General features: G+C 33.5%; 1 protein-coding gene across 2 annotated transcripts; it reads right to left on the reverse strand.

Annotated features, from left to right (window-relative positions):
- Nucleotides 1-1,724: 1,724 nt before the first annotated feature.
- On the reverse strand, nt 1,725-11,650 carry LOC108738787 (probable chitinase 10). Of its 2 annotated transcripts, XM_025974657.1 has the most exons (8): nt 11,496-11,650; nt 4,343-4,483; nt 4,021-4,263; nt 3,347-3,517; nt 2,661-2,843; nt 2,270-2,458; nt 1,997-2,136; nt 1,725-1,937 (listed from the first exon to the last, which is right to left on the reverse strand). In XM_025974657.1, exons 1-8 carry the CDS (start codon nt 11,572-11,574, stop codon nt 1,884-1,886), a joined length of 1,200 nt encoding a protein of 399 aa, XP_025830442.1. In that variant the 5' UTR covers nt 11,575-11,650; the 3' UTR covers nt 1,725-1,883. The 2 variants fall into 2 exon arrangements, with proteins under 2 accessions (XP_025830442.1, XP_025830443.1); XM_025974658.1 differs by lacking the exons at nt 1,725-1,937; nt 1,997-2,136; nt 2,270-2,458; ... (2 more) ...; nt 4,021-4,263; nt 4,343-4,483 and adding exons at nt 8,843-8,976; nt 9,036-9,175; nt 9,309-9,497; ... (1 more) ...; nt 10,386-10,556; nt 11,060-11,302 and having other exon boundaries at nt 11,496-11,648.
- Between the last annotated feature and the right edge of the window lie 247 nt (nt 11,651-11,897).

The raw sequence follows: 11,897 nt of genomic DNA on the forward strand, positions 1-11,897 counted from the left end.
TTGTGGAACCTCAAACGGTCAAAGTTAATCGTCCATTGCGACCTTCTCAGACTTANATTACTTGGAAATGTCCTCGAACCGCAGTTGACACGGTACAGTTTGCGAAACTTTTTTATTTAATTTCCTATTGGCCCTCCAAAAATGATCCCCATGTTCAAAATTAATTTATTTACGTTATGCTTCTGTGTTTGGGTCACAGAAACAAGTTTGGAGCAAATTGATTGTGACACAGGACAGACAGACACACAAATAATCTTACATAATAAGGGTTCAGTTCTTTATTCGGACGTACAAAACCCTAAAAACACCGCAAGCTTATCTTGACGATTTTAAATTGATGAGAACAGATTAAATTTAACATTTGCATCTAACAACAAATAGCAGCTGTAAATAATGATTATGATTTAGTCGAGACAGTTTTTTAAAACGTATTTGAAAATATAATATATAAGCATAACCAAATTTAACAACCTACTACTACATCTTGTGTTTAGTACACTCAACTATGTGAGGTTTCTGTCTTAACCTACCGTTGAAGTCTCCATGCATATGGGGTCCGAATGCTAAGCTGTCAAGAAAAATCATGAACAAAAGATGCACACAAACGAGATGAAAATGTTACAGTGGGGAACAGGAGTGACGACGCTTGATGGAGTATGCAATGGGCACATTAGAAGGCTTCCTTAAAATTGGTCCTATTGTGGAAAAAATGGCGGAGCTTTGGTCATTTCAGATACGAAGAGGTGCGCCAACTACGTGGTGGTCAATCGTTATCAGAGATTTGGAAAGGACACAGCTGGAGACACAACAACCGAGAACAGAATGTCCTGGCGTCTAAGAATACGGATTTCTGACTCCAAGTGATGGGAGAAAGCAAGGAAGAAGAAGAGTAAATTGTTACATTGCTATTCACAAACACACCAGGCTGGGCACTGCGGGAATTGTACTGCGGGAGCGACACNTCATGTCCACATTATGTCCTGTCTGACTATCTAAATAACTGATTTTTTCATCAACAAAATTCAAAATTTGTTATTTAATAATAAACGGAATAATCCAGTTATGAATTAATTGTTAAATCAGTTACATTTAATAAATAAATAAGGAGTGTTTGTGAAAAATATCAAGCTTTCTGCCTGAGTGGTTAGTGTTGTGTTTTTATCGATACATCAAACTTTGAACTCCCTCTTTTACCCTATTAGGGGTTCAATTTTATAAAACCTTTTCTTAGAGTTCACTTATCGTGCACAAGAAATGTCTGTGTAAAGTTTCAAGTATCTAGACCCAAAGGGTTTCGGCTGTATGTTGATAATAATCATTTTATACACTTGTACATATATATACACGTATTTAAATTAATAAATTTTCATTATATTAATTTAAATTTTACTAGTATTGCATTATTTTATTTAAATTAAAACTATTTAGAAAATATTACAAACGGCACAGTGAACGCCATCTGTAGCACGATGCTACATTTTAGGATTACGTATTTTTCAACAAGGTCCACTTGTGTGGATATCTACTTGCTGAAAACGAATCCTTTAACAAAATGTCGTGTTTAGTATACACAAGTATGAGAGGTTTCTGTCTTAACTTACCGTTGAAGTCTCCTTGCATATCTGGCGTAAAACAGTTTGTTCTATCAAGAAACTTGCTGTAATGCTTCTATAAATTCTAAAGACTTACTTTTCTTGACTTGTTTTAATTAAATAAAAATGCCATTCACTTTTTTGATGTTTAATTTATTGCATAATATTTATTTAATTATTTCAAATTAAAATTTAATATGTGTAAGGGCACATGTATTTGATAATTACTAGAATCTAGTTTTAGATTACCAACTATCATTAAAAATGCTAATATTAAATCAAATTAAACATTTAAAACTTAATTTCACATCGGACATTAACTGGATAATCGCACACACCAATAGCCTGAAACAATGATAATAATTAAGGATTTAAAACACAAAGAGTTTATTTTTTAGCAGTACCTCATTAAAATATAGTCCTTCAGGACACTCGTATCTTGCTATAACTGCATTTAGAGAACATATAATGTATTTCCTACAATTCATCCTATCTCTAAACGCACCATTCAAACCAGGACATTCGGTTGATTGATAAGGAATATCTGAAACGTTGAAGAGTTTGATGTACAGGGTGTTTATCAAATGTCGAGCAAAACCTTAACAGATTGACGTTTCATAAACATCCTGTATATATTGAATATTTGATTAGGTAAATATTTATTTTTTACTAATTACTTGGAAATGTCCTCGAACCGCAGTTGACATTGCTGGGATAATCGCAAAATCCCTTAAGGGAAAAAAGTAATCCTTTTGGGCATTCTTCCTCTGTCACAATACCGTCCCAACAGTTGATGTACTTGTGACATTGCTCAGACGGAAATTGACCTCTTGGTTGGAAACACTTTAGTTGCAAATTGTTATTTTCTAAAAGAAAAAGGTACAAAACAAGAAAAGACACAAAAATTAAGAGACAGTAAAAGTTGTGCTTTTATTAATTTGTAATAATACTCTTCCAACAAACCAAATATTACACTTGTTGCACTTTAATAAAAGCTAGCAAAAGTTACAACATTTACTGCTTCTTCAATTCATTACGAAGTTTCACGAGTTAATTAAAATTACTTACGACCATATAACTCAGAGGTATTTTCCTTATTTGATACTGCGCCATGTAAATTTAAGGCATTTGATTGATAATTATTGTTATTTTCCTTTGGGGAATCCGTAGAAGGGTAGGCAAGGATAAAGTTTGGTAAAATATTGTTGATAATGTTGTTGTCATTGGATGGTGTTGGTACTTTCGGAAAATCTGTAAAGAAAAATGTTGTAGGGGTTCCATACGGTTTTATTTTTAGCTACTTGTTCCTCCCTCTCGCACTACATGATCTACCATGATTTTACCCTTAGACCCGCCTCTAAACAACGTGGTGTTTTTGATATTATTAATATGAAATTTTCATATTTGTTTTTTATTTTATTTTTTTAACGAAAACTATCTGAAACAGTAAGTCCTGTAAACTGTCTGTTACAGGAAATACGTCATCTACTGTTGCATGTAGGTAATAGACAATCGGATAAGAAGAACCCCCAAAAATTTTGATACAGGGCTCCTTTCGGGCAAGCTACGGTACTGGCTAGAACTCTCCTCTCTCTCATTTTCAAAGACACACGGTTTATCAACAACCCCTTGCAGAACATGGTACAATAATTTTATTTGATTCTCTTTTCTTCAAATGAATGACTCTATCAATAAATGAGTATCCCATTTACGACATAGCTGTCATAGTCGTCATGGTCTCATGGTCGACGTACCTTGTAATATCCTTCCTTGGCAGTTAACATTAGAAGGGTAATCACAAAATCCAGCAATATTGAAAAGTAGATTTTCCGGACACGTTTGTTCTTGTGCGAAACCGTCCCAACAATTTATGTATTTGTTGCAAATGCTTGTTGGAAATGCACCTCTAGCTCGTAAACAGCCACCTAAAAAACAATTTAATCATGGATTCAAATTAGAATTCAAATCTGATTGGTATAAGTATTTAAGGAAAAATATTGTTGTGGTGTTATGAGCGAATGCCGCAGGCGATCGATACCGACGTATCTGAAAGCAGGCAGCTGCTGGCCCTAAGTCATACAGCGGACAAGCAGTTTACGGAAAGGTCCACTAATAATCGGGAATATTCCGTGATCATATAAATAGGGCGAGACAGAGAAGTTCGCATAGTGGGATGCATTGTAATAAGGGTAGAATATGTTTGTCTCTGTTAACTGGTCTCACTAATATTACCATACATAAAAATAGGATATTTGGACGGAAAGATCGATTAAAACTAATGCCAATGTCTTCCCGAATAACGCCAAAATTAAAAAGACTAAACCGAAAGTAAATATCTTAAACTTAGAGCAAAGAAACTGGTGAAAAGTGGGACTATGACCATTCGATCCGAATACCAGTAGTAAAGGCTTTTGGTGTCGATACTCACCATTTAGTGGTAGGTGTTGTTCGTTTGGTCTCCCTTTAATTGGTATCACTGGTTTTTGTCCCTCGTTGAAGGCCATTGTAGAGCAAGGGTTTTTTTCAAAAATAGTTGGAATAGTAGGTTCGATATTACCCAAAATATTTTGATTCCATGGTCGAACAGAGTGCTGATCTTCTGTTTTGGGGGGATTTATAAATAAGGGGGGAATTCCCAAACCAACTCCTTGGGTTTGTCGATTGGGTTCGTCTGAATAATTAAAAAATGGGTTTTATCCTGAATAAAATGATAAAAATTTATAAACAAAGGTTGGTAGGTTCGATATTACCCAAAATATTTTGATTCCATGGTCGAACAGGGTTATGATCTTCTGGTTTTTGGGGATTTATAAATAAGGGGGGAATTCCCAAACCAACTCCTTGGTTTTGTGGATTGGTTTTGTTCGAATAATTAAAAAATGGGTTTTGTCCTGAATAACAAAAAAATACCAATTTATAAACAAAGGCTGGAGAGTTGATAGGACCTTAAAAGTTCTATCCATTGTTTTTTCATAATGTTTATACTTTATAGTTTCACAGTGCATTCATTTCGGCTTATTTCTAAATCATAAACATTAAAAAAAGACTGCAAAGCAAGTCAATTAAAAATGTTTAAACAAAGTACCTGCGTAATTTTAGTTTATCTAAATTTATTATGTTGGATATGTATGGGTATGTAAAGTCCGTGTAACATCGTCGAATTGAAATTAATTTAGTTTTATTAGTTACTCTTCTTTTTGTTGCATATTCGCAAATGAATTTTAATTCTTCAACTGATCATCCTATTGCCTACACGTAAACAGGTTTATACAAAGAAGAAAAGGTTAATTCTTGGAACAAGGTCAAAAAAATGCCTGATACTAATCGTAATCATAAATTAACTTGACATACGCGAAAGCAAAACGAAGCAAAATGTAATCCTTGAAATCCTCCTTTAGACCTGGCATTACGAACTTTCTTTGTTTTATGACATCCATGTAGTTATAAAAAGAATTCGAATCATTACAAATAAATTAAGGAGAATACTTGTTGGATTCAGAATTATTAGTCTATATGAATACGGAGTGTTTATAATTTTGGACAAAGCAATGATTTTTGTAGTGAATAGAAAGACAAGCACTATTCAGTAGACCGTATTCCCTTATACTTCGACATTTAGCTTCTGAAGTTTTAGTTTCTGGAACTTCAAACGGTAGAACCTAATGTTGGGCTAAAATTCACCAGATCGTCAACTCTGGTAGTTCCTACATGGGATCCCCATGCAATCAAAGTGATGCACTCATCAAAAACCGAGAAACCACAATCTAACAATATTAACATCATCTACTTAACTTAAGTCTACAATGCCTTCACATTTGACATATTTGCATAAGTTCTTCTAAATTAGTCTTGGATTGGAGAGTTAGGGGTTAGTCAGCGTTAAGCTTAAAATGCAGACCAACTAAGTTTATCGTTCAATAAATACATGCGTTAAAAGGAATGGCAACACAAGAAAATATGCCATCAAAGAAACGCGTAATTCCTTTGTAAAAATTTTGCCTTACCTATATACATATACATTTATTTATGTATAAAGGTATGTAATAATTGCTTGGCGGCTTCTATAGATGTCTAAAGTACCTGGCGTACTTATCTAATGGAGAACATCGAGCAAAATGTTTTTCAGTCTAGACTCTTTGCCAGTAGAATTCCTGGCATCTTACTTTATTCTTTACAAAGTATTATTCGCGTTGATATCCTAAATACGTATCAAAAATCATCAACGACCACATAAAACTAATTTTTTTACCCTATGTCCTTTTCTATATCCTGACAATCTGTGTACAAAATTTTATGATACGTAGCTTCGCACCTACAGAAGAAGATCGTAATCTGAAGATGGCATCAGGATTTTGTTCCCTTTTGTTGGGTCTTTCTGCCTCCACTGGGGTTTTAATGTGGAACCAGGAGATCAAAGAAAAAATTGTTCTGTGATTTCTACGAGGACGATATCTACCCAAACATAAAACTGCTCAAAATTCTGACAATAAAAGACACTAGCAAAGCTTGATAATTAACTCAAAAGCCAGTAAACCTTAGATATAAATAAAAACAAACAGTACCTTAATATTTAGCGAAGTTTTGGTTTTGTCGATTCTTTAGTACAATAATAACATTAACTTCTTGGGGATCGTTCATAAAACTTATTGTTTTATTTTACCCTTGGCACCCCTTCTACCATATGGTCTGTTATGCTTTACATTTGAACCCACCCCTCCAAAATGACATTGGTTTTTAATATTTTTGAAATGCAATTCTCACAGCAATTTTCTTTTAATTTTATTTTTTAAGAANCTGATAGATAAATTAATTGTAATCAATAAAAAAATCAAAATTCATCTTGTTTATATGAGCCAATTAGGAAAATCCATTAATACTAGACCTAAAGAACATATTTGTATAAACACTAGCCTTTGCTGGCGATTTCACCCTCGTGATACAATTTGATTATATGGCAAACCCCTATGCTGATTCTCTAGGGCTTTAATTTTGAAAAAAAAAATTATTAGTGAGCACCTACGTTGTATGTGGAAAAATTTTGAGTTTCTAGGCCTGAAGATTAACATTGATTAAGATTATTAAAAAATTCCAGTCATATTTAAAGGTGAAAAAAATATAAAGACATTGAACCGTTAACGAATATCCAGAAAGAGGGTTGAAATTTGGAAATATATTTTATAGTGTATAGTGTGTGAAAGCGATTAGAATATGCAGTAATATTTAAATTTTAACCCTCCTTTAACCGTTTTAACTTTTTTCAAGTGGATAAGGATAAGGACTCTGCAAAATTTTAAGCTTTCTGCCTGAGTGGTGGTTTTGTGCTTTTATCGATACATCAAATTTTAAAATCCTTTTTCTACCCTATTAGGGGTTCAATTTTATAAAACCTTTTCTTAGAGGTCATATACCGTGCATAAGAAATGTCTGTGTAAAGTTTCAAGTATCTAGACCCAAAGGGTTTCNTTTGAACGTTTTAGTCGAGAAATACTTTATGTAAAGCATGAAAAGGTGGCAACCCTAGTCAAGATATGTGAGATTGGCTCAAGATAGGGAGACATGAAATAGCGCCTTCGGCTGATGCTGATGATGATTATCATTAAAAACCATATGTAACAGTAAATGTTGGTGCTAGTTATTCCTGTAAACTGACTTTTATAGGATTCTCAAGTTTTTGTCCATTTTTGATCTCGAAACTACAAAGTTCGTTGATCTCCTGGGACTACATGTGGGCAAAACTGAAGTTACTTTTTATTGTTTCTATTTTCAAGAAATTTGTGGTCATTGTGCAGCAGTATATCGTGCTAAGCAAAACTACCTAACAACACAGCCGTAGGCGATGGTGTATATAAAAGGTAAAGTGTAATTGTCTCGACTGAAAATCTCGCTTGAAGTCTACCTACGGTAGTTTATTTTTTATGGTACCTTGTAATGGTTCATAACATTATCCCTAATACGGTCTGTTCTAACGATAAGTATAAAATTTCCAGTATAGGGATGTTTTACATTACAGAAAGTACTTTAATAAATGCATATTAAATTATTTATTTCTTGTTATACATGTACACAGTAGTGGCGACTTGAGGACCGAATGTTTGCATATTATCAAAGGGTTACATCATCTTTCGAAAAAACTTTGTACAAATATCTTCAGTCATCTTAGTATTATATATAAAAGAATGTATGAGTGCTGTCGCCAGAAGGCTAGGTAGTATTACGTAGTTAGTATCAGCAATTTCTTATGCTGAAGTGTACGATGTGTTGCATACCTTTTTACAAACAATTCCTTTAAATTTAATTTTTCAAACAATTTTTAACACAAATTGTTCACAAAAGTGAATTTCAACCATTCGAAGCAATGGTGATAACAGTTTCGAGCTCACGATAACTGATAAAGGGGAAGAACTAGTATAATAAAGTAATATAAGTCAAATAAATGCAATTTAAAGCTTTTGAAACATGCCATGCTTTGTTCAAACGATTTTGAGGGTTTGTTTGGTTTAAGATAATTTTCAAAGAGATAGAGACATTTTTTCAGATAGAAGTGGTTGATAAAATATATTGTACACGTCCACATGGGTAATTTCTATGCTCGATGGACTTTTTGGCCTTATCTGTATACGTAGATGGTTAAACATGAAATACAGTAATAGAAAAATAGTAACTTTTTAACAGAAAACAAAAAACAATAAACAAAAAATTAACAAACTGAATAAAAGTAGCGTGTAACAAATAAAGTTCAATAATTGTGACGCTTTTTATATTGGACAAACTGGACGAACTCTTAAAAAACGAATAAATAAACATGAAAAATCTATAAAGAGGATAAAAAATGTACTGGTATGTTACATAGTCGATCATTGTATAATTTTCTGGATACATGTCTAGAATATCTACCAAAAATGTAAAACAACTTTATGTATAAAATTTTAATTTTTTGCATTCCCTTAGTCTATCAAGTAGAAACGTTAATGTCTCCATTAATTAATAATGCAAAACTGCCAACAAATAAATTTTAATATTGAGATGTACTAACTTTTAGTATCTCCTGTAAGTTTTTGTTTCGTACTTATTGTTTACTCTCTTGTAGACAAAAAGGTAGGTAGTTATTGGTCAAGTTACTTCTTTATGGTTTCATTTAAATTGGAAGAAGTATAGTCATTATAAATTTCGTTTGCAAAAAAGTCCTACGTAATGCTCTGGCAGATACAAGAATATATGTATAATTGTCTTTTTGTCTAATTATGGTGCGCATGTATTTAATAATTACTAGAATCTAGTTTTAGATTACCAACTATCATTAAAAATGCTAATATTAAATCAAATTAAACATTTAAAACTTAATTTCACATCGGACATTAACTGGATAATCGCACACACCAATAGCCTGAAACAATGATAATAATTAAGGATTTAAAACACAAAGAGTTTATTTTTTAGCAGTACCTCATTAAAATATAGTCCTTCAGGACACTCGTATCTTGCTATAACTGCATTTAGAGAACATATAATGTATTTCCTACAATTCATCCTATCTCTAAACGCACCATTCAAACCAGGACATTCGGTTGATTGATAAGGAATATCTGAAACGTTGAAGAGTTTGATGTACAGGGTGTTTATCAAATGTCGAGCAAAACCTTAACAGATTGACGTTTCATAAACATCCTGTATATATTGAATATTTGATTAGGTAAATATTTATTTTTTACTAATTACTTGGAAATGTCCTCGAACCGCAGTTGACATTGCTGGGATAATCGCAAAATCCCTTAAGGGAAAAAAGTAATCCTTTTGGGCATTCTTCCTCTGTCACAATACCGTCCCAACAGTTGATGTACTTGTGACATTGCTCAGACGGAAATTGACCTCTTGGTTGGAAACACTTTAGTTGCAAATTGTTATTTTCTAAAAGAAAAATGTACAAAACAAGAAAAGACACAAAAATTAAGAGACAGTAAAAGTTGTGCTTTTATTAATTTGTAATAATACTCTTCCAACAAACCAAATATTACACTTGTTGCACTTTAATAAAAGCTAGCAAAAGTTACAACATTTACTGCTTCTTTAATTCATTACGAAGTTTCACGAGTTAATTAAAATTACTTACGACCATATAACTCAGAGGTATTTTCCTTATTTGATACTGCGCCATGTAAATTTAAGGCATTTGATTGATAATTATTGTTATTTTCCTTTGGGGAATCCGTAGAAGGGTAGGCAAGGATAAAGTTTGGTAAAATATTGTTGATAATGTTGTTGTCATTGGATGGTGTTGTTACTTTCGGAAAATCTGTAAAGAAAAATGTTGTAGGGGTTCCATACGGTTTTATTTTTAGCTACTTGTTCCTCCCTCTCGCACTACATGATCTACCATGATTTTACCCTTAGACCCGCCTCTAAACAACGTGGTGTTTTTGATATTATTAATATGAAATTTTCATATTTGTTTTTTATTTTATTTTTTTAACGAAAACTATCTGAAACAGTAAGTCCTGTAAACTGTCTGTTACAGGAAATACGTCATCTACTGTTGCATGTAGGTAATAGACAATCGGATAAGAAGAACCCCCAAAAATTTTGATACAGGGCTCCTTTCGGGCAAGCTACGGTACTGGCTAGAACTCTCCTCTCTCTCATTTTCAAAGACACACGGTTTATCAACAACCCCTTGCAGAACATGGTACAATAATTTTATTTGATTCTCTTTTCTTCAAATGAATGACTCTATCAATAAATGAGTATCCCATTTACGACATAGCTGTCATAGTCGTCATGGTCTCATGGTCGACGTACCTTGTAATATCCTTCCTTGGCAGTTAACATTAGAAGGGTAATCACAAAATCCAGCAATATTGAAAAGTAGATTTTCCGGACACGTTTGTTCTTGTGCGAAACCGTCCCAACAATTTATGTATTTGTTGCAAATGCTTGTTGGAAATGCACCTCTAGCTCGTAAACAGCCACCTAAAAAACAATTTAATCATGGATTCAAATTAGAATTCAAATCTGATTGGTATAAGTATTTAAGGAAAAATATTGTTGTGGTGTTATGAGCGAATGCCGCAGGCGATCGATACCGACGTATCTGAAAGCAGGCAGCTGCTGGCCCTAAGTCATACAGCGGACAAGCAGTTTACGGAAAGGTCCACTAATAATCGGGAATATTCCGTGATCATATAAATAGGGCGAGACAGAGAAGTTCGCATAGTGGGATGCATTGTAATAAGGGTAGAATATGTTTGTCTCTGTTAACTGGTCTCACTAATATTACCATACATAAAAATAGGATATTTGGACGGAAAGATCGATTAAAACTAATGCCAATGTCTTCCCGAATAACGCCAAAATTAAAAAGACTAAACCGAAAGTAAATATCTTAAACTTAGAGCAAAGAAACTGGTGAAAAGTGGGACTATGACCATTCGATCCGAATACCAGTAGTAAAGGCTTTTGGTGTCGATACTCACCATTTAGTGGTAGGTGTTGTTCGTTTGGTCTCCCTTTAATTGGTATCACTGGTTTTTGTCCCTCGTTGAAGGCCATTGTAGAGCAAGGGTTTTTTTCAAAAATAGTTGGAATAGTAGGTTCGATATTACCCAAAATATTTTGATTCCATGGTCGAACAGAGTGCTGATCTTCTGTTTTGGGGGGATTTATAAATAAGGGGGGAATTCCCAAACCAACTCCTTGGGTTTGTCGATTGGGTTCGTCTGAATAATTAAAAAATGGGTTTTATCCTGAATAAAATGATAAAAATTTATAAACAAAGGTTGGTAGGTTCGATATTACCCAAAATATTTTGATTCCATGGTCGAACAGGGTTCTGATCTTCTGGTTTTTGGGGATTTATAAATAAGGGGGGAATTCCCAAACCAACTCCTTGGGTTTNAAATGTAATCTTACCACTGGAGAAAACTGATTGCACTGCACATTCGATTCGGACGAAAAAAGATATTATTACTATTGTTAAGAAAAACCCCATAATTTCATATGATGAATGAAAAAATTGTGGTAGATCAAGTTGTTTTGCAATTTTCAAAAACTAATGCAATGCCAGGGTCGCAAAAGGTTGCGGGTTCTTATACCAACCGCGAAACCCCCTCCGTCCTGGCTTTGTCCAGAAAATAAATTAAATAATATTTCTGTACATGTAAGAAGTACCCACATATGTATGTATGTATGTATGTACGGACTTTTAGAGATTCAGATGTGTTTATAAAATTAGCGTTTCAAGTAGATAGTGTTGCAAATCAAATTTTTTGCATTTTACACACATATGTCCCTTGTAGATTTTTTCTGATAGAA

This window comes from Agrilus planipennis, unplaced genomic scaffold (genome assembly GCF_000699045.2).
Source record: "Agrilus planipennis isolate EAB-ADULT unplaced genomic scaffold, Apla_2.0 scaffold197, whole genome shotgun sequence".
Classification (NCBI taxonomy): Eukaryota; Metazoa; Arthropoda; class Insecta; order Coleoptera; family Buprestidae; genus Agrilus; species Agrilus planipennis.